The 24,210-nt window shown below is 36.8% G+C and overlaps 1 protein-coding gene across 1 annotated transcript; it reads right to left on the bottom strand.

Moving 5' to 3' along the window:
• Positions 1–1,193: 1,193 nt before the first annotated feature.
• LOC122076938 (bifunctional aspartokinase/homoserine dehydrogenase 1, chloroplastic-like) lies at positions 1,194–21,173 on the bottom strand. Its single transcript, XM_042642603.1, has 18 exons — positions 20,753–21,173; positions 19,787–19,854; positions 19,293–19,667; positions 16,914–17,002; positions 16,479–16,782; positions 16,270–16,322; positions 15,967–16,181; positions 15,780–15,867; positions 15,589–15,702; positions 14,345–14,443; positions 13,913–14,107; positions 8,803–8,885; positions 5,692–5,914; positions 2,845–2,990; positions 2,569–2,704; positions 2,169–2,252; positions 1,985–2,077; positions 1,194–1,710 (listed from the first exon to the last, which is right to left on the bottom strand). The coding sequence occupies exons 1-18, from the start codon at positions 20,911–20,913 to the stop codon at positions 1,465–1,467; spliced, it is 2,772 nt and encodes a 923-aa protein (XP_042498537.1). The 5' UTR covers positions 20,914–21,173; the 3' UTR covers positions 1,194–1,464.
• Positions 21,174–24,210: the final 3,037 nt, after the last annotated feature.

Genomic DNA, 24,210 nt, shown 5'->3' with positions numbered 1-24,210 from the left:
CTCTTCCTCGTGTCCTCTGGAAGGGTAACTCCGAGCAGAGATCAAAATGTTTCTCCTGTGTAAAAATTGTTGGATTGGGATCTTTTATCTCGATATGGATAGAATTCAGTTCTGTGAGTCTCTGGTTTCTTTGTTAGACTTCGAAGTTCTCAGCTTGGCCCAAGTCCCCACTTGATTTAACAGGACCAAACCCAAAAATGACTAGGCGAGATCAAGTGGATCTACTGAAGGTGGTCCATTTCATCGATGATAGGTGCAGATTTTGCAACTTAGTTGCTGAATCAGGTTGGCACTTGTCCTTTAAGAGCTGGAAACCTTGGCATCATGCTGAAAATTTGTTAGGGTTCCAATTTACAGGCTTCATTAAAAACTTAATTACCAACCCAAGAATCACCAAAAGTGATAAAATTCTTTCATTCTTTATATGGCTCATAATTTGGTAACGGATAATTAATTTGGATATTCAGTATCCGTTTGTTAAACGAATCGAAACTGGATATCTGTTTAGAAAAATGAATTCGAAACCTATATCATTTTATGTACCCGATCGGATAAACTTTTTTGATGATCATGTTTTCTGACCCAACTGTAGGACAGGAGCTGAGTGCTAAAGCAGCAGTTCGATTCCCAGGGGATTATATGGGAAGGTGAGGCATTGGTTTGAGTTCCAGTTCACTTCATTGGCCTGATCTATGGAAGCTAAAAAAAATTAACTTTGAAGACACTGGCAAATTGCGGATTCCATCCTTGACTTCGTTTCTTGTTTAATGTGATTAGGCTGCATTAACAATGCATTCCTTGGTCATACCAAACGCAGCTTTGTCTCCACCCTCGGTCTTAAACATCTGAATTCACTATTAATAAACATATATTTCTATTGCATCTTTTCAACCTCAACATTTTGTGGGTCCTGGACATCCCATCTTTTAAGATCTCAACTCTAAATCAAGATAAAAAAAGAATAAATTGTACAACTATACTTTGCACACGTTTAGAATTATACAGTGGACTTTTTAGTTAAAACTATTTGGTATGATTTCATGCAATGTATTATCGACCAAGAATGCATACCAAACACAGCCCCGCCCGAACTGAGATATCTTTAAACCATATGTAATGTCCATATAGTGTTAATGACTTGGCTGTCTAGCAATGACTAAAAAACCTACTCATGACAACTCGACACTTTCAAATTTCATAACCAAATTCAACCATATTCTCCATTTTCAATCACTCCAGAGAGAGAATTTCATAAACATAACAGAATTACTTATATAGGCCTATCGATCACACACATTATGCAAAATCTGCCCTCACAGAAGTATTAAAAAAAGATAAACATGATGACAGTTAATGTAATACTATTGCATGGCACTTCCAGAAGCAAATTGAAGCTGTGGGACTGCCCTCACATGAACAAAAACAGATTATACAATCAACCCAGGGTTTCATCGATTTCCAGTTTTATGAAGGAGCACCAAGATTAGAGGCGAGCCGCAATACATCACTGAATACACCAGCTGCAGTAACTTGAGCCCCTGCTCCTGGCCCACGGACAATAAGAGGCTGTGCCTTGTATCTTGATGTTGTGAAAGCAATGATGTTATCCGACCCAGAAAGCTGCGCAAAAGGGTGACTTTTCTTGTATCTTCTCAACTCTACAACCCCTTTTCCTTTGATCACATCCACCACCCCAACATATCTCAGTACCTTCAATATCAAAAGCTTGTCAGATATCAACAAAACACCAAATTTCAAATTATTACAAAACTCGCAAAGGTTTTGCAAATTAGAAAAGGAAGGTGTCAGCTAATAAGTTCTTAGCAAAACCATTATGGGGGCCATATTCACCAGGCATCATAGCTCGTGGAAGAATCAATTCACCCAGGTTATGATTAATAACCTCGGAGTGATTTGTTTGATGCATCTGAATCAGAAACTTTCAATGTCAGGTTCTGTCTACTAATGTCCAAAAAATACTCACTTCGCCTGCAGCTTCAGCATCCTGTTGTTTCTTTAACATGTCCTCATCGTATTGGGGAAGCTGCTGCATGAATTCTTCAGCTGATGCACAGCCCTGCATCATTACATTAGAGGATGTCAAATTCATAACGAGATCTTGCGCTTCAAGACCCAAAGTAACATCATTGTTTTTACCCAGTCCTTACTCTTAATGGTTCTGGTACGAGGCTTTCCAACTGAATATCACAAAGATCTAGCTTTAAACCACATTCTCTGGCAAGGATTATGACCTGCAATAGCAACAATTCGTAATACCAATCAAATTCTATATGGCTTCCAGTAGGTGATCCTGCATAGGAAATATTCTACCAAAAATCATCACATTATCTTGATCTGATGTGGTTTGGAGCCATACAAACCAGTCCTACCCTTTTGAGTCGATTTTTCTTTTCCTTTTCCCTCCTTTGTTCTGGAGGGAGGTATTTAAATGTGACCACATGGATAAAAGTAAGAAATTCCACTGTTCAGAGTACCTTCTTAAAAAATACAATAATTCTGATGGTTATAGTTGCAGACAACTTGAGTGAAAAGGAGGTTCATAATCACCTTTCTGGCAACATCTGTTCCAGATAAATCATCTCTTGGATCTGGCTCAGTATAACCAGCTTGTTTGGCTTCTGCTACCACCTCACTGTATGTCCTTGTCGCTAAGAAGTTGTTGAAAATATAACTCAATGTCCCACTGTAATTACATAGGAAATTGTTACAGACCAAATAAAAAAAAATGCCTTTTGAAAACAGCACGAAGATCATTAAATTTTAAGACTGTTTTCCATATTAACAATATTGAATAACTTCAACACCCATAGCAATGGAACCAACCTGAAAATGCCTTCAATACACAAAATCTTGTCACCAGTTTCTAGGAGTCCTCGTAACGTACTCATGATTGGAAGACCAGCTCCAACAGTTGCTTCATAAAAATAATGAGTATAGGATTGCCTCTGAAGTGCTCTTAACTTCAAATACTGGAATTCAAGAACAATTATACTAACTGATGTCAGAAGAAAAGGAATCCGAATGGAAATTAAACATTTGGAGAAAGCACAAGTAGAGAAATTCATGAAGGAATTAGCTAGAATTTATTTTTACCAGTGAGTCGGATCAAAATTTAAAATTACGAACTAAATCGACACCAAAATTCAAAATATAATAATTGACGATAATGAAAGAATACCAAAATGTAAACCAAAATCAAGAACTACAGTAAAAATGTAGTAGAGATAGGCACAAGGCTATTTTCAAACATTCCACATTGTAAAGTTTTATCTTTCTCTCGTGCCCTCCCATGCAAGAGTATAGTTTTAATCTCACAACACCATTTTGTGGTTGGTACCCATTTTTTCTCGTACTAGGTAGTCTCTTCCTTTTCTATTTGTGTAGGTGAGGTTTGATGGAGAAATGGCACAAAGAAATCCTCAATCACGAGGATGATTATGAAGGTTGAAGATGAACCTAGAATGGAGAGGGATAGTTCTGCTGCACAGCTTACAAACCCGATCTAGAGTGATGCCAAAGTAGGCTTCAACACAGAATCATCTTTGAGAGCTCAAAATTGATAAATATTATGAGCAGAAGCAGTGTTTCAAAGGATGGTCAGACTGGATGATACAATTATAGCATGTCCATTGAGATTTTCTGAATGGTAATTGGTTCTTGCAAAATTATTCTCCATCCCGTCAAGTCATGCAATTGGACCATTCAGACTGCCAATCATTGGGCCCGAAGAGTTTGACACCTGTTCTACCCACGCCATTTTCAAAAACATTGTGTGAGAGAAAAGCATTCAGACTGCCAACCCTCACACCAGAACAATCTAAAATATGTTCCACCCCCTTTTCAGAAACATTATGCGAATTATGGTATTATCATACAGGTGTGAGAACCTGTGAACCCGAAAGTCAGTTTTATTCTTAGGGGCTTCTCTTCTACAAAGAGAGAATGAGCATCCAGGAAGCCATATGATACAAATGCTCTTCTCCATCCCCTCCCATCTCCATTAATGAAAGTTTGCTACTTCAATTTCTTTCCACATTTTTTTCCTTTTGTTTCTTTCATTGCACTAAGATTGAGCTCCACAAAGGACCATTCATGAGTTGGCCTCTTGAAGGAGTTTGGCTCATGGCTGGAAAATAGAATTAAACCCAATTCTCAGCTGAAATACTATGAGACATTGATACAGAAAGCTAACAGTAATTGTGTCTTCTCAATTTTGTAAGGAGATGCAATTTCTGATATTCTTACCACTAGGTGCATTTTTAAGTCTGATTCTATCTGAGCCACAATGAGGAAATACGAAAGAAAATACAACATACCAGTCTAAGTATAAAGCTGCAGATAAACATCGACAGAATGTGGAGTTAAAGGTTCAAGATTATATGTAGGCTGTGCAAATCAAATATAGATTTCCAGCAGCAGTCTACAAGAAGTTGAGTGCAGGGTGGGTCTGTGTGAGATCATGGAGAAAATCAACAAATAATGCCTAGCACTTGAAGCTTCCAAGTCACATTTCCACTTCTGATGTATTCCACATCAAGCACTTACTACCCTATTATGGTGACAATAACATGGAGATTTGGATCAGAACTTGAGGGCGAGTTCTCTTCAATCTTGAGGGATTGATGTGAACCAGATTAGTGGTCAGTTTTTGCACAGAAGTGACTCACAGAAACAGAAAAACAGAGCATCGAAGAAGGTAGCAGGCCAAATTTATGGCTGAAACCTGACCAGACTGGGTTGTTTTTGTCGTTAGAGGCCACCTGGAATTTAATCAAGAGAGAGTTTAGAGGGAGATGGAGATCTGTTTGTGATTTCCTGTGCAGTCCGCCAGTTCTAATTTCAGAATTATTAATTTTAATTTTTTTATTATTGTTTTTATTTCCTTAGTTTAGCACCTATTAGTGGGAGGTATTTTTGCCCAATATCAAGCATGTAATTCTGATCTACTGATTATGAAATTCAGCAGCTTTCAGCTCTTTTCTCCCCTTTGATCTTGGGTTGACATATTGGGTTTTTTGTGTTTCTTGATTCAATATGCAACCACAGTAGTTTCGCTAAGTTTTTCCTGGTTGATTCGTATTTATTGCTTCCAGGACTGTGTCAGATTGTCACTCTATAAGTGAAACAGTCATAACGCTCCCAACACAGGTCGGAAATTCCAAGATCTTGGTACTATAAGATAAGTGAGTGAAAAAACTTTCAAATAGCACCAAAATCATGCCAATTGGACAAGTTGACTTCTGGAAATAGACCTGAAGAAAAGTTCTGGAAAAAAAGTGTACTTTAATCCAATGCTTCAATCACCAAAAATTGATATATAGTCCAAGGAACAATCAAACAATATGAACTTTTCCCTAGGATGCTCTTGCATTCAATAAATCTACCAATATTTACTATTTTAATCATTTTTGTGATGCTAATTCCCAAAAAAAAAAAAAAATTATAAGAACTCAAACTACTAAATGGATTAGTTGCAACCATAAAAATTAAGAATTTCTAGGATGGACCTTTCACGGGGATCAAGATATGAAATAAAACAGAACAAATAAGTTATGTTTTCAAGACTTTGGTGAATAAACAATCTAGAAAAGTCTTGAAAATTGATGTAGAATGGTATGATTAACCCAAATACTAAAAAGAACAGCTACATCCTTGAAAATTGACAGTTACCTGATTAAGAGGTCCTGAGTTAGCTTTCTTGTTTGGGGTGACAACATGAATTCCTCTACGCAACCACTCATAGTAATGGCTTGCAATATTAGAATCTGCCGTACAATCTACCAGCACAGTGTTAGGGAAGAAATGATTTCCATGAACATGTTGAACAAATTTCTCCAAGTCAGCCACTTCTCCCTTCTTCTGAATCTCTCGCCATCTTGATAAGTCAATTCCCCTACAAGAAGTTCTTAAAGGAATCATTAAAGGGGAAGGGAGAAGGGGAAAAAAAAAGAAACCGTTGTCCACGTGATTCATAAAACAGTAAGGCTAAGAGACAATATGGCGATCTAAGAGTAAAGACAAGACATGAGGAATGTGCATGGTCATCTCAATCAGATTGCAGAGAATGATAATCAAAGCAATTTTCGCTTTTCCTTTTCCCTTTTGGCAAGCAATTTTCACTAACAAACAAATTTATAACACAACTACTTATTTCTACATCAGTCTAGAGTCTAGATGACATCAATTTTGAGTTTAACTGAATGGAAACTAAATATTACATTAGCCTAGCAAGCAACCTGCAAATCTCTATGGATCTAGAGGAAAAAGCAAATCTCTCAAGTGACGGTATAGTCTCCATGGCTACTCTTCTAGTCTCTTCACTTTGCAAGTAGCTACAAACTTTCATCTAAAGATGGAAGAAGTGATCTGCCAAAGATTTGCACTTGAATTGATTCATATTTCGAATTCATGATTCATATTTCGAATTCATCACACCGAGGAGAATCAAAACACACTGACTTGATTTGAAAAGCCATCTTCTTTGAAGTCAGTTCCAAGCTGAAGTTACTTCCTCCTCCTCGCCCCACTAGGGACTCCCCAAGGTTGTCTCTTGGGACATCCCCCCCCCCCCCAAGTAATCTGTTGGCCCTATTTTCTCAGCCTTTTTATTCTTTTTTCTTTTGCCCCTAGGGGTTGTATATTCCTTTTCTCCTTCCCTTCTTTGGTAATGAATTCTTATTCACCCAAAAAAACACTCCTAAAGAGTTTTATAGACCTTTGCTTCATCCTCAGGATTGGACAACTAGAGATCCCTGTAGTGATCATATTCCTCCCAAAGACCAATAACAATGTTGTAATACTTAGAGATAGTCTTGTCTCCCTGCTTCATTGTAAAACCTTTTGGAGGAGTTGATAGACCTTAGCCAAGTCACCCACTCAGTCAGAAGTCTTAAAGGCACATCCCAAATATCCTTAGCAGTATTCTTTCGCATAAACCTCCTACCACTCTCAGCTTTTACAGAAAAAAACCAAGTCATAACGGTTGAGTTTTCGGTTCCCATTTCTAATACTTTGGATCACTGAAGAAGGAGCCTTAACGGTACCACTATCGTACCTAAACTTCCCCTTACTTCACAGGGATAGCTTCACTGAATGAGCCCAATCCAAATAATTAGTGTTGTCCAATTTCACAATGGATATTTGGGTGTGGGGATTTTCAAAGGCAATCAACTAGGGTTGGCACCATAGTTGTCAAGGCGTCGCCTAGGCATCCAGGAACCTTGGTCGCCTTGATGGTGTCACCTTGCGCCTAGACGCCGTGACAATTGTGGTTGGCACTACTTGAACCACCATATGGGGAGTTCACCCTCTACCCAGATACTCCTTCCCAGTACTTCACACAACAATTCCAGTAAGCAACAGTTCACAAAAATTTGGATATACTTCCATCAAATGTGCATTTCAGGGTGTGGGTTCATTCTATCACAACTCACAAACCCCAAATGGTAGAACTTACTAACACATAGCAATAGATAAACTTAGAGTTCAACATTCAAAAAGAGAAAAGAACCAAAGGCACAAAGCTGGCAGTCATGTAGGCTGGAAGAAGAATGAGTTGCAGGCCTAGAACATACATCCCTTGTAACCAAGACCTTAGGGCTTGGAGAGAAGACCCTTGTGCAACTCCAATGGGCCTGGCCTCACCTCATTGGATCATTGATGAGAGATAAAAAGGAGCTGGAAGACAGCTGGCGATGCCACGGTAGTTCCGGTTCTGGGTTTTTTTTTTTTGGGTGTGTGTGTGTGTGGGTTTAAATCTTTGTCTTCACAACCATCAATGTCTTCTAGATGATGAAAGAACAACTCAAAAAGGTCTTCTTACATGGTGCACCCTCTGTTGGAGCCCTCTTCTCTTCTAGGGTTCAAAACAAAAGGCACAATGGAGAGAGGGGTTGCTAGTCGACTCTCAAACCAAACTCTGACACCAAGTTCAAGTTTGAAGTAATGGAAGAGAGCAAGAGAAGAGGAGAGGAGAGGATGAGAGGAAGAAGAAGAAGAAGAGAATGTGCAGTAATGCCTTGGGGAGAGAAACCTATATTCACTTACTTGCATATAACGTGAGCAATTACAGAATTACCCCCCATACTAACATAAGGTAGCCTAAAGGGGGGGAAAGGGAAAAATACAATACAAGATAATATCGAAGTACCCTGATACCTTATTACATGAATTCAAACATCTCACTTGTACACAAGCAAATAAAACATCAGAAAAAGCATTATTTAAAGGGGAAAGAAACATTAAACAAAGTCATCTGCCCAAGGACCTAGTTATCCTAAGGCGCCCCAGGCAAAGCCAGAAGTTAGAATAATGTAGACGACCGCACAGCCCTTGAATCCTGCTTGGACTTGACAATTAGGATGCAGCCATGTAGTAGAAAAAAATATGTAGCCAAATCCCCCCTCCCTCTTTAAAAATATGGAAACTAATCATCACGGTTTCAAAGTATAAAAATCACAAAATTGATGCTCAATGTAGAAACTACTAAACTATGAACTTCTGCTCAAAATGTACCATACTTAGGTGCATGCAAATTGAGGAGTCATCATGGTTTTGTTTTTCACCAAAATGTACCATACTTAGGTGCCATTTCCGTCATTTTGGTGATATATTTTGGTTCGGCTAGGGTGGAAATTCCATTTGAAACCGAATCTTGAAACTTGAACGTGAGTGAGAATGCATCTTAGAGACACAACTCAAACAGATTTTAAAAGAAGAAAAATCCCTTCCATGAAACATGAAATGTAGAAATGTTTTTTTGGAAGAAAAAAATTGACTTACGAGTCACTCAAAATCATTGTCCTTGATCCTGTGATTCCCATAACACGCAAATCAATGTTCATTTCTTCTTTTAGGACTGATGCCTGCAACAAAATTTATTGAAAATACGATTAGAATCAACAGTATCAAATTTGATCTACAGACTTAATGTGTATTTATCATTCTTTCTAGGAACTGAGTGTAGCTATGTGGAGCAATTTATAGATATTCATAAATTTAGAATTATAATGATGTTAAAAAAAAAAAAAAATCCAAGTAACTAGTTGGGAAAACTGCATCATATGGGGTGAGGATCTAAAGTAATATATAGCCTACAACTTAGATTATGAAAACTGAAACAACAAAGTAATTGCGGTCTGAAAGGCCTTGTAGGATAGCACCAAGAGATAAAGTGAGATTCTGGTTTAGATAGACAGATCAAGAAATCAGCAATAAACTAGGGATACAAGAAAGACCTAGAGTTTTAGGGTTCCAGGAAAGAATTAAAGTTTAAAGAGATGAAGATGAGTGATAAAAAATAAGGAAAATACGAGGGAGGAAATTGAATACTATGTGACTAAGAACCGTTCCCATAGAAGAAACTTCAAAGAAATGATGAACAAGAGTTAAAGAGGAAGAGGGTGAATAAAATTAGCAACCATATTTCTAGGGTTCAATATACAATCCTGCTCCAAACAAAATTTCATTGATCATTACCAAGTCCACATTTTGTGGCATAAATCCCTTTATCTTTTCAACCATTTTTGCTCATGCTAGTGCCCCCAGAAATTCTTGGATTTCTTGCCATATGAGATTGAATACCATAACTCTTATTTGTATTTAATTTTTTATTGGTGCTGCTGGGAAATCTGCACAGATAGGATTGCATACTTGGTCACCCGATGCTATGGAGGCTCCCACTCTAGTGTCCGCAATAGATGGTCACAAAAGACTTAAAAACTGAATGCCAGCTAAAAGAGAGACTTGCTAAAAGGAATAAAATCAGACGTACTATGGAAGTAATTTTTGCACCCACTGTGACTTATAAGAGATGATCTACTATAAGTAAGATCATTATTAGAAAAGGAAAGGCGGTAGCAATGTCAAGGTAAAGGTTGTATGCCGGTGTTGGGTATCTTGAAAACTCTCCTTTTTCATCCTAACAGCCGTCAAACGACAACTATGCATCTAATGGTTGGGAACAAAAAAAACCATCATTGTATGGTAACTCTGCCAAAGGCACTTCATTGTCATCCTGTTATATCGCCAAAAGTTGCAACTACAACACAAGGATTAAAGTATCGGTATCGGTCGCCGTATCGATCGACCAAAATTAAGATACGTATCAGAGAGTATCGTATCATATCGGAGATACGCTAAAGATACGCACATAAATGGATATTAAACACCTTTTAAAACACTTTTGCATAAAAAATTTATTAAAAAAATCTATTGATAACATGTATTATGGCATAAACACTAAATTGAGGGTATCGCAGTTAGAATTCAAGGTTTGTACTTGTCCCATAAATGTAAAATCCTTGTTCCCAATCTTGATTTCTACTCTAGTTAGAGAGAAATATGGCTGGCAGCAACTTTGGAACAAAAACCCCTCAAAAAATCGTGTTTTTTGAAAAAATACCCATCTTGGCCATTATATGACCGTAGCGTACTGTATCGGTACATACCGATACGTATTGATCGATACATACCGATACTCACCGATATGTACTGATACTCATCGATACATACAAATACTCACTGATACGTACCGATACATACCAAAATGTATATTTCACCTCGATTTTATATTTTCCATAGAGCATCAATACATATCGATAGTGTATAGATGCATATCGGTATGTATCGTAGGATATATATCGATACGAAAGGATTTTAAAAATTCTATGTATCGTATCGGTCGGCTAAATTTAAGATACGTATCGGAGGGTATCGTATCGATATCGGAGATACTTTAAACTGTCTACAGGAGATAGTAGCCTGAAGGTTATGAAATAACTTGGAGATAAGGATCATTGTTCTTGATTGTCACAGTCGATCTAGAATGGCAAGCCATTATTTGTAAGCATATACAAATCCATATAGAAAAATTCAAAGACAGCTTTCGACTTCTCTTGTTTTACACACACGCACACACACAGAAGCATTGGACATTCGTAAGATCAATTTGAACATGACTTCTATCTTTCTCACGATGGACATTCATTGTCCAACCCATCACAATGGACATTCACAAGTACTCTAATGTAGACACCCAAACCCTAATACCAATGGAATTAGGAGATTTTAATCTCAATATAAAGTTGGGTGGCAGTTCCATAATTATGGAGAAAAAAGACAGCAGAATTGTAATGGGACCTAGTAAAAGTATTATAACAGAAGCAGGGGTTTGGATGTTACATAGAAGATACAAGGATATTCAATGTAATTCAGAAAAATAAATTAAGCTGTGATCTTAAAAAAACACTCATAGTGTGTAGTTTGAGTGTAAATAATTTCAGAAACTCAGAAGCAAGATCCCACGATTTCAGAAAAATCAATTAAACAGTGACTTCACCAAAGAGTCAGTGGTGGTTGAATGTAACTGAACCAAGCATAATGTAGCTGACCAGCTCCCCTCCCCCTTCCCCCCTCCCCCCTCCCCAAAAAAATATATTTCCAGTTTCCCCATAGCCCCAGTTCAAGAAAACCACCCGTTCTTTCTCTCCAACACACACACACACAACCCAAGGACTTAAATCTGTGGGTCCCACTTTGTTAAGGATAAGATAGTCTTGGCTCCAACAGTTACACCAATCCAGATCATTGACTCACAATGTAAGTCATCCAAGCACCCAACATATCTAGTTCAATTTATCTCCTAATCCAACTCTCTGTTGTGACTAATATCAGATACAATCTCATCCTGCACGCTCATTATCATGTAATCTCATCTCTTTGAATCTTTGAAAGTGATTAATATACTCCATAATCTTCAGAGCCAAGTAAAGTAAGCAAGAGTTATCTACCTGTATTCTCTTCACTCTTCCTAGTACCTATTTCAAACAAAATCAAATCCCATGTCTGCCTTTGCGTAGCAGATGGTGACACTTATAGTTTGATGGTGATTTATTTTATATTTCAACCATAGCCCATTCTCTAAGTTAAGTTTTTTTCCTTTCCCCCTCTTCTTTGCTTATTCTTTCTTAGAACTACCAATTGATATTTAATAATTATTTGTCATTGTGAAGTAATTGTTATTCAATTATTCGATTACTATTTCTATATGGTTTAAAATAATTTTCACCACACTATGTAGTTTCTTTTGAATATGGCATTGGTTCAAAATTTTAAATTATATTTATTATGCTCATTGACTCCAATATTTTTTCTCTGTAGAAAGCTAGAATCAAGGAATACATTTATTATTTCTGTTGACTCCAGCCCCCAGGGAAAATTCCTGCCTCAACCCTGCCTGTAAGGCCATAACTCACTCAACAGGAGCCGAATCAAGCTTGGATTTCAACCACAAGTCTTTTGGTCCCCCCCTGTTCAGATAGTCAAAAAAATGAATTTCTCTGGATATTTAAAAGGTGCAACTGATAAGGCTGAGTAATCTGGTCAAATTGATTTCAGCAAATGATCTGATTTAAGAGTGTTTAGAAACTGGGAGAAAAAACTGTATGAAATAAAGAAATGAAGAGCCATTGGCCAGATTGGACTTGAAACAGTGAAGGTAAAATTAATAAAATGACTGTTGCAGTACAGGAAAGCAGAACTAAAAACAGAGAATTCAAACCAAGAACAATATAAGGGAATTCTAATTAAAGAAGAAACTAACCTTACCGTATGCAGAATAATGTTTAGAAGCAGTGAATAGGAAGGGACAGTAAGAAAACGACAGAATTAGATAGACAGAAAAAAGAGGGAAGAACTCAGAAATAACCAATGTTAGAATGGGTAGCAAACCTCAATTCTTGTTTCAAAGGGAATGGATTACACTGTCTCACTAACATTTCTATGGTAACACTGTTGAACTGGATAATTAAATCTGGCAACTTAGAATGCAGCTTCAATAGGATACTGAAACCTCAATACTGCAGCATGCAAGGGTAAGATGATCAACTTAAAGGATACTGCTCCAATTCCAAGAGGCGCCAGAGGAATCAGACGTAAAATAAAACGGTGTCACCCTAAAAGGCATTTTTTGTTAATTATGAACCACAACTCACCAAGTGCAGTAGAACTTCTAAGCCAGATAAATGAGGTACTTCATACTACTTATTGGTAGAAGTCTGTTCAAACTTCCCAATTTCAAGAGGCAGTTTGACAGCATCTTCCAACTTTGAGCAAGTTTTCTGTGAAAATCTTCGAAACCAAGCAGCACCTGACTATTTTCCCAACTTCAAATAAGCACTAAAACAAAGGGATACATTACGCTGATTGCATACCAAGCTTATGCAGATCTTTTAAATAACAATTGAATAGGGTTGGCCATTTCCAGACAAAAGCTGTTATAGGGATCAAAAAATATAAATGAGATTCTAGACTACCCATTTTCAGATCCAGATGCAGAGACTTATACATGAAATATGAATGACCCTTAAATTCCTGAAAATAAGGCATCAGTAATGGTTGGGTTACCGGATCGAATCCTTCCTATAATAATTAAGTTTAGATTGATTCAAGCCAACCCCCCCCCCCCCAAAACAAAAAAAAAAGGGTGGAAACCATGACTTTCATTTAGATTCCATGTTAAGGACATTATGAGTACACATATCTTGCTAACCAGATAGAACCTTGGACATTGTTAAATTTCCTTTATTCTTATAGTAAGCTATGGCAGAGTAAAATTATATATTTCAGTTTCCAAAAACAAACAAAGAACTGTCATGAGATAAAAGGAATAGCAATATAGCATATAATATGAAGGAAATGAGAAACTTGTTGTCAAGAAGTGCCCATGCAGTATCCATTGTCGATACTGGCATCCAAGCAAGTTGGTATTGGAACAATAAGCATGTCAACATATCCAGGAATGACAGATGAGATAATAATAGGAAAATGATAAATAACAAAATGGAAGGAAGATGATGAAAATGTATATGGCAGAACCCATCCGATAATGCACCTGATCCCTTAGCTGGTCAAGTAATGTGCTACCGATTAGGCCTGATCCAATAATGCCCATTGCAATTGTGGTTTTGGACAAGTAAAACCTGGAGTGGACAGCTCTTAAAGCCCTTATGCAATCTTCTCGCTTTAGTACCACTGTAATATTGTACTCGGAGCAACCCTGAGCTATAGCCCGGACATTTATATTAGCCTGCAAATTATAAGAGGACAAAAATTCCATAAAAATGATGAACAGGACAAACAGAAATAACCATGGGACTGTAGAAGAACTACCAACTTTGGGAAAAGAAAGAAAGATAGTTCCCAACATCCGGTGCTAAAATTTTCCCAGCCTACGATGAGACCAGTTATAAAGCATTTGTGCAGGTGAAGCATCCAACAGACAAGCAGATTTATCTAAATGAAAAGACTTAGAGAATGCAAATACCTTTGCCAGTGCACTGAAAACACTAGCGCTAACCCCAGGAGTGCTTGCCATTTTTTGACCAACTGCAGCCAAAATGCTACAGTTTGGAATGACTTCAACCTGAAAAGAGCTCAGTTAATGTAGTAGGGAAGGATAGCAGTTGATAGATCAGTATTTATTAAAACAAATCTCAGAATAATAATACAGCAGACCTCCTAAGCAATTAATTTCATATGACCTCTTGAATAGTTCATAAGCAATTAATTTCATATGACCAATAACATTTTCAGGAACCGAATTGGTTCCAAGGTTTACAAATAATAATTCTAATATCTGCATTGAGGAAATCCTTCAACAATACAACACAACTCAGCCTTATCCCAACTAAATGGGGTAGGCTACATGGATCCGTAAAGGTGCAAAAAGTAATAGAAATAAAAATAAAGAAACATAGCACCACCACATAACCTAAAAGGGGTCGGCAACACGGATCTTTGCCCTCCACACAGATCTATATGAGGTCATACTAGGGTCAAGACCTAAACTTTGCATGTCTTTCCTTACTAGAAAAGTTTTGAAGCCAGCATCTTGGACACCCATTGGCACCAAACCCAGATTATTAAACTTTGGGAAGTCAATGGTATAGATTTCTCTGAGACATCAATTGCATCGAAAAACAAAAACTCTCTTGAGTGGTGGAATAACATTGATCGAATCCAGGCCCTGAGCTAAGATATTCTCTAAAATGTTAATGGCATTGAAGAACCGATTTTCTCTGAGGGGTTGAATTACAATGATCAAATCCAGGCCCTCAATACTTATACTTATTGATAATTAATCCACAATTACTGTTATTAAGACATCAAATTCATCCAAGAGAATTTATAGTGCACTATCATAGGACTCAAAACAAGACCATCTAATCAAGTAAAACCTTCTGTGCATATAAAATAAAATGATTGCCTAATTTTCAGATGATCTCAAGGAAAAGGAGCATTGCCTTTCCATCCTAGTGGTTGTGGAGGCTCCTGACAGAATTTCTTAGTTTGAATTTGGTTGCCAGAAAATGCAGGGTCAGATAAAGCTCCTCTTTACATTTGTAACTCCCTTTCATACATACTGGTATGAATTACCAAAGGGAAAACCAAGGAGCTAGAGAAACTGGTATAGGCAGACACAAGGAAAGCATAAGACTGTCATCACTCAAAACATGTAAATGATTTTGTAGTCAAATCAGTCAAATCTTTAGACAAACTGTTTAGCACCTTAGAAAGACGCCCAGCATCCAATGCTTGACGAAATCTTGACTGTAAAGTCTCTGCAACAGCTTTCACTTCTTTCTCAGGCACGGCAAAGCACACAGAATGCTCACTACTTGCCTGCATTGGAGCCAGTCACAAACATTCAGAAGTTAACAATTTATAACACAGAATTAAAAATCAGAGGGTACAAGTACCTGGGATATCATGACAACATTAGCTCCCACATCTTTCACAGCACCAAAAATGCCACTAGCTGTGCCAGGAACACCAGCCATTCCAGTACTGCATAAAGATAAGTTTAAAATTTATAAATTATACAACAAAAGATAGTTACAAATAGTTAGGAAGCATGCAGTGTTAATCATGGAATATATGGCTCACCCCTCAACATTTACAAGGGCCACGTTATCTATTGTAGCAAACCCTTTGACAAGTGACTCCAACCTCTGCCCATCTCCATCTTCCTTTAAAGAAGGCCTGCAAATTACCGTACCCGGAGCAGAGAGATTGAATATATTTCTTATTACAATTGGAATGTCATCACGCATCACGGGGATGATGGTGCGGGGATGTAAAACATTAGCCCCAAAATATGACTGCACATAAGGAAAAGCTGATAATTAGATATGCAATCTATAAGTCCTATAAATTTGAGGTACATTCGGTAAAGGAGGTCAAGTTTACCATTTCCCATGCCTCTTGATATGACAAAGTTTTCAATATCACAGCCTCACTAACTGCAGACAAGAAATGCATGTTAGTGCCCCAAAGTCAGAGTAAGGCTCCTTCACAAATATCCAGGAAATTATACTCCTTACTTATCTTTTATTGAAAGTAGCTTACAGGGAAGAGCACGAATAGAAAACAGAACACATATAAGGGCCAGTTCAAACCTTTCCTGGGGTCTGCACTATATACACCGTCCACGTCTGTCCAGATCGTGACTTGACGAGCCCTTAATAGAGCACCCAGTATAGCTGCAGAGAAGTCACTCCCATCTCTCTTCAAAGTTGTAGGGATATTTTGGGGTGTGCTGGCTATGAAGCCTGCAGCAATGATTGTCTTAGATGGATTTTCAGAGAACCATTTCTCAAGTCTTCTCCCAGATTCTGGAAGATCAGGATCAACTTGGTTGGAACTGGTAGGATTTACAATAAGAACGTCCCTTGTATCCATCCAATTGCAATCCATTCCTAACTGCATCAAAAAAGAGTTAATTCAGAGAGCTTTATAAATACAATCTTTACACAGCTATGATCATCAAATACTCTAGAAACTTATCCAAAACAAATGCTCTAGGAACTAAGGCTAATAACCAACCACTGTACCTTTCTGACTAGCAATGACAACATCTGAGCAGACCATAACTCTCCATGACCTACAACAAAATCTGAAAAAGATTCTGTTGCATGACCAGCTGTATAACATTAAGCATGTCAGCAACTGGAATGAAATAACAATTTCGATTTAGAATAACAGAAAACAAAATTAACAAAAAAGTTCATTAGATTGTAAACTGATGTAAATGTATAATATGGTGAGAAATGGAGCTACGATAAATGGCCAACAACTAAGAGGCACTCAAGATGATTAGGTGAAATAAATTACATGAAAACAAAAAAGTACATAACCATCTGATGTCCAGAATCAGGGCTTTTGCACTCAAAAATAATAATGAAAAGAAGACCACAGCCAATCTCAGTAAATACTTCAAAACTACATCTATACTGAAACTTAGCTATAATAGCGGACTCTTATAAAATATCTATTACGATTAAAGTGAAAAAACAACTCTGTCCTCAACAAAAGACATGCAATATGCATGTAAAGAGAATAGCAAAATTTCTCGTCCAACAATTTCTTAAGCAAGCCAACCTTCAAAAAGTTCCTACTTGAGGACCTTTTCAGTATATTCCATAGCTGTCATGGTGGCAAGGCAAACCAAGGCATAGGAGGGCTGCCAAAGCGCTTAGGTGATCGTCTTAAGGCGAATAAGGCGAGCAAGCGTTATTTTTTATTTTCATTTTTTTCTAACATTATTTAGTATGCTACATGTACCTTGTATCATCAAAAATCAACGTTAAGCCACATCAAGTCATCAAAATCAACATTAAGCCACATCAAATCATCAAAGATCGACATTAAGTCATAAAAAATCAATATTTTGAGAAATGTTCTTGTTCTATAATAAGTTTTACTGGTCAAATGATTTTATTTTGTATAAGACTTTTTGTACTAGGTATAACACAAAACCAGCTTTCCAACAAGTCTAAGAGTACTTAAATCTAAGTTATAATGATAAAATTATGTTCCAGTCAAACTTATTTTAAAATGCACAAATGCTGTTAAAAATGCCTGAATGAAAATAATTTTACAGGCATCAAAACAAAGGATTATTTTACTGAACTACTGGCTTTTAGCAATTTTTTACCATGATAAGATTTATAAAATTTTCAAAATTAAGAAAAAACCCAACATTTGAAAGTTGAAAATTGCCCTTAAAACCAAAAATCCATTATTTTTTTCTTGGATTGGGTGGTTGACTTTTTAGTTTTTATCCTTTTGGAATTTGATTTTTAAACTATTTTTACTAGATTCAAATAGGGGGTATTTGCATATTTATGAATAATATCTGAAGTAAATGAAATAACAAATATAAAAGCATTTGTTCAAACGATATTTGACATAAATAAGTCCAAAAATATAAGGCGACAGTCACCTAGGACCCAGGCAAACCGCCTTGACAATTATGAGATATTCACGCAGCCTACTGAGAGTCAAGAATTACCATTCCCCTTGTCTTTTATTTTCTTCTTATTTGAATGGCAGTCCATAATAAGGTTGGCAAGTTCAAGTTGGCATTTTCTATATATGAACCATATATGCTATAAAAGTGTGCAGATCCTCGAAAAAAACACTTCGCATTAAAGAAACCAAGGGTTGAAGAATCGGAATCATGGAATAGATCATTCCTAACCAATCCTGATCAGGATCCATCTGGATGCTTGAATGGCCAATCCTATGCTCAACCTCAACCAAACTTAGCTAGAATCAGCCAATCAAAGCTGAACAAACTCATATCTGATCCAGCCAATCCTTAAAATCTCAAGTGCATAAGTAGCATTCCAATGTTAAAATAACTAAAGTGACTATGAATTTTCTATAGGTCCTAAGTTGACTTATTTTTTGGATATATAACAATGGAATTATTTTTCACTCTCCCCTTTTGTGATTTATCAGTCCAAAAATTGGTTCAGCAAATGCAAAATCAGGTTCTATAGTTTTGTATGCGTAATAGGAGTTCAATTGATACATTTTACATAAATAGGTGTTTTTTAGAATTGCCACTATGTCATTCATCCAGGCAGTTTCACTCAATCCAACATTTAATGAACACCAATTAATGTCAAGGCCCACTGAAATGGCACCACCACAAATGGAAAAGTAGAAGCAACTAGTATTTATTCGTGAAATAATCGAAAGTGGAGCTTATTGAGAATTGATGAATAAAGGGCATATTACAAGAAAACAGGTAATATTTGCAGGGAATTTGTAATGAGGAACCAAAATGCTAAAATGTCAAGGAAAAACTAATTAATAGATAATTATTATCATGCATACCCTTTTCGTTGTTTCTAACATGCAATATATAAAAGTTGAATACAATGTGAAAGTTATTGGTAAGAACACTGAGATCTTGAAACAACCTATGTAAATTGCACGAAGCATGGCTTTTAGATTATTGATGTCATGATGCAACCGTGATAGGAAAGTTGCAACATCATCTCCATCAAGTAGCTCAAGTGCTGTTAGCCTGTGTTTTTCCAAAACAGCATCCAATGCAGATATGTAGGATTCATCCCGTGACTGTGCCTTATAAATAAGATCATATATCATGTCTGTAACCTTTGACATTGCAGACACAACTACAAGCTTCCTTTCTGAATCATCTTTGATAACTATCTCTGCAACATTCTGGATGGTTTTGATGGTGCCCATACAAGTCCCACCAAATTTATGAACAGACCATGTATCACCCTTTGGAAGTTGAGTTTTTTCCGCGGATGTGTCTATTACAACACCTGCCAAATAAATGAAGCTCAACCATGCCTTTAGTACATGGAACTAAATGTAATTATTTACCCTTTACAGTATCATATATAGGAAGTAAAACACATTGTGACAGTAATAAGTGAAGGACCTCTAATAGGAGATAAGACGTTGGAATGGGATGGCTCGACTCTTCTCCTCTCAGAAATTGATCCAGTTCTGGAATAGGAAAACCCAAACAACAAAATCTTTAGGAACTGTAAACATGGAAAAAATTGGGTGGGTGGGTGGGTGGGTGGGGGGGTGGAAGAGAAAGAAAAAAGTAAGGCAATGAGCACCTATTTAGCAATTTATTAACAGAAATGCTGGGTAATCCATTCCAGTATTGAACAGAATAGTTTTAAAAGGAATAGTACTTACAGTAATAAAATGAAATAAATTTGATATTTAAAAGAGATAAGCTGACAAAGTTATGCACCAGACTCGCTAGGGCCTTGTTCATGTTAATGTAAATCCACAACATAAGTAATCTCTCTTTTGTTATTATACCTTCATAGCAACCTATCCTATTTACTCTCCCCCTCTCTCTCTTCACTTGGGTGAGTCTACTATATCATAAGAACTTCCAAACAGATTGGAGCAAAGATTATGAACTTGAGAAATTTTTATGTCCTTCAACAAGGTATTTGCAGTAGAAAAAATTATTTAAATAAAAAGAGAACTGAAATATTAAATGTGCTAACCAATTCGACATATTGAGAGGAATTAGAAATTAAAGCATGCTAGATAAGTAGAAAAAATAAATTACGAAGAAATAAATCCTGAGTCGAATTATCAAACATGGACAAATGATATAAACAATCAATCAAATAAAATATTTTAAAATGAGCGCACCAACATATTAATGACAAGGCATCTGACTCCAAGCTCAAACCCAATAAAATAGATTATATTCGAACAAATATCAAGCAAGGTCCAAATGAAGAACAAGATATTCGGCAATATTGCAGAAACGACAATGACGCATTTGCATACAAACTAAGATATATATATGAAAACAGATCAAATTCGACAATAGAGAAATTATGATGTGTAATGGAGCAACAAGAGCTTCGACCTGAGAAAAGCAGACCGTTGAAGAAGATTTCCAGCATGCAGAATGAACAACGAGGACGAGAAGCAGTGGCGTCCTGAGTTGAAGCTCTTCATATCGTAACTGTGAACCCTCACATTGGAAGGGAAGCTGTGGGAAGAAGAGATCGAAGAAGAGAACGCCATGGCGGCTGCGGAAGCGAAGGGCCTGCGAGATGAGTTCGCAAAGTGAGTATTTCTCACTAGTCACTTCGCTCTCTCCCTCTCTCTCTCTCTCTCTCTCTCTCTCTCGCTCGATAGTGGCACGAAACAACTGGAGAATCGGACAAATAATTGATAAATCGGCAAAATCGACTCGCTGGCAGGCCGAAGAGATCTCCGACTGAGTAAGAACGTATTTGCCGAAAACGGTGAAGGGTTCTGTGAACCTAATGCATATTCAATGCCCAGAATAAAACGCATATTTTATACCTTACACATATCAACATTTTTATTTATTCTTTTCAAATAAATAAAAAAATGGGGAACTGTTTCCTGTGGGAGCGTGACCCCTGAACGTGTATATTAAAGGTGTAAAAGCATGAGGTAGGTGGTCCTTATTGTATTCCATGAGCAGTCAGTTCAACCCGGATGGTGTCTAAGAGCAGTCTCCACATTTTTCCCACAAAAAAACCATTAATCCAAATAAAATATAAGGAAAAAATACCTAATAGGCAATGTGATTCCAATACTTAGACCCAGTAGGAGGTGAAATGATTGTTTCACCCCAAAGGTAGAATTCTTACTACTGGTGATGTTTGTACTAGTGATCTCATTGGCCCTCGCAATGTTATAAGGGTTATGCAATCTTTCGGGGACCTCCCTAAAATATAATAAATAAATAAATAAAAGAATGGGGGGATGTGAATAGGCGTAGTGTATTTGTATGCCTTGTGCTCAAGAGAGCCTTTTTCCTGAAAGTCAATAGACATGAGATCAATACTTGGTCATGTAACTCTTGCACCAGCATAGAGGGCCAATGAAAGCCAACATATAGGCATCAAAAATTCCTATCAAATTCAGAATTTTGCCTAATCGTAATCAATTGATTCACACTTGATATCTTCCCCGCATGGGAAGTGGATTCCATTATTAGTAATATTTCTCATACACAGGTGGAAATGTCACGTATCCAATGAGATAATTAACCATTACATTTGACATTAACCTTTATTACACCAAAACACAACAAACAAAGCACTAACTATAAAAGCCTTGTGGCCAAGATAAAATAGACGATATTCCATGCAAGACTCTTGTAGTGATCTAGTTCAATATGTTTTAGTTTGATTCTCATGTTGAAACCCTTAACGCAACACATGACCACAATATTATGCACAAGAAAATAAGCGATATAACCCATATCAAGATTTTAGGAATTGGGATTGAATTGGTTGTATCAAGCTATATGTATCAACATAAGCCGACACCAATCTCAATGCTTGGTTGATCATGTGAGGTTAAACAATAAAAGGAATCTGATTTTTTTAATGGAAACCCAAGGGTAAACCATGCATCAGATATGTGCCATTCTATATTGTGCATGAAATCCATTATCCATATAAACTAAAAGCTTGGTAAAGTTCTAGTTGCAAACAATTTAATGGTCTAACATTAAGGTGAATCAACTACACATAAAACGATTGGATTTTTGAGTTTGACTCCTCTTATCTCCTTGGGGTCACTCACACGGCGGTGTTTAGTGATTTTCATTGTTTTTATTAAAAATTGAATGATTTTGATTAATCATATTCATTCAGTTGTGGGATCAATATGAACCCACAGGACTAATCAAGTCGGGAAAAAAAATTGATAAAAATTAAACCAATTTAAACCATTTTAAAAGGTGGAATTGTGTGTTGGACAACATGTACTAGTGTCTTTGTCCGGATAGGTAAGTATCTTCTGGCGTCATTCATTCACTGATTCCCAATAAAACAACGTGAGGTTGGAACTACAATATTGGTGGCTGGCTTTTGTGGGTCCTACACCCCAATAGTAACCCAACATGGCACGTGGAGTTTCTGATCCAGTGTCCTTGTGACACATTTGGAATTACGATAGATCAACAGTTCAGCACGTGATGAGGGTTTAGGTAAGCACTGGAGGAATGAATTTTTGGAAAATTAACAACTACCTCCCTTGACGTTCACTCTAATTACACATACGTACTCTGACATTTCAAAAAACATATATTTTTTTTCCTTAAACATAACACCGTTAATGAGGTTTGAGGTTTGAGATTTGAGATTTGATCTCTCAAGTTTAACTTAACTATTCAATCCTTAACTCTCAATGTTTTTATATTTCAAGGAGAAAATTTGTAATTTTTGAAATATTAAAAGATAGTTATAATTAGAGCAAACGCCAGGGAAGGTAGTTGCTATTTTCTCAAAAGCTTATTACTCCCGTATTTACTCTAATTAGTGTTTACCTACTCTGTTTGCATGAGATCGGAATTTTCTTTGAAGCGTTAATCTTTTAGGTGTTACACAACTAATCTGGGTGATTGACACATGTTCTAATGGTGATCTGACGATTATGCTTTCATCGATTAGAACAAAGATACCTCACCAAGAACCATTAGATCACCACTTAGACATGTGTCAATCATCTAAATAACTATGAATAAATCTAAGCAGTCAACACTAGGGAGAGAAGCCATATCCGATTCGGTGGGGAAAACATTTTTGTGGCTAGAAACTAGGTTAAAAATCTCTCATGCAAGCAGGGTATCAGCCATTGGTCGGATCATGGGAAATTCTTAATAATTGTTGGATTCAACTTGTACTTATATGCAAATATCATAAATTGATTGAATATTATATTTCTTTGAAAGTGGCCTTGGGATTTGGTGTCCCCTCCCATTAAAATTATTTTTCAATTGTACCGACAAACCAAAGGATGGTAGTGCAAAAGCCTAAGGGAGTGTTTGGTCCGGTAAAACAAATGGTGTATGTATCAGATATGAATGTCAATCTTTTGATAGATATTCTTATGAATTATGTTTCTTTTTGAAAAATTATTTGGTTGCCTTGAGGCTAGTACATGTTTCTCGCGGGTTGAGATATTGGTTTTCGTAGAAAACTTATTTTCGCTTTCTTCTTTTATACTAGGTGGTAAAAAGGTTGCTCAAATTGAGTTTAAGTGTTGAGGTAAACTCAGATTTGGAACACATCCTTTGTAATATGGTCGTTCATGGGAAGTAGGGTGTTCACTTATGAGGGTCATCTTAATGGAACCAAACAACTCCAAAAATTAAGAATTATCATTCTAAAGAATGTCATCCCAAAGATTTACCAAATCAAACACCCCCTAAGATTTTCAACACAAATGGGCCCTAAGAATGGGAGACCCGTTTCTTTTCATCCTCGCAACCCACCTCCTTTCATCTGGTGTCCTAAGCACCCACTCTGGGAAAAAGATATTTTCCAACATTAAGAA

This window comes from Macadamia integrifolia, chromosome 4 (genome assembly GCF_013358625.1).
Source record: "Macadamia integrifolia cultivar HAES 741 chromosome 4, SCU_Mint_v3, whole genome shotgun sequence".
NCBI lineage: Eukaryota > Viridiplantae > Streptophyta > Magnoliopsida > Proteales > Proteaceae > Macadamia > Macadamia integrifolia.
Note: the sequence above shows the minus strand (reverse complement) of the source record. Positions and strands in the feature narration are given on the sequence as shown.

Coding starts and splice junctions, on each gene's coding strand:
- LOC122076938 (XM_042642603.1), bottom strand. CDS start 20,913: ATGGCGTTCTCTTCTTCGATCTCTTCTTCCCACAGCTTCCCTTCCAAT. Junction 15,703..15,779: donor ATGTTGTCATGATATCCCAG/GTACTTGTACCC, acceptor GCTCCAATGCAG/GCAAGTAGTGAGCATTCTGT. Junction 14,108..14,344: donor TTTTCAGTGCACTGGCAAAG/GTATTTGCATTC, acceptor TATAATTTGCAG/GCTAATATAAATGTCCGGGC.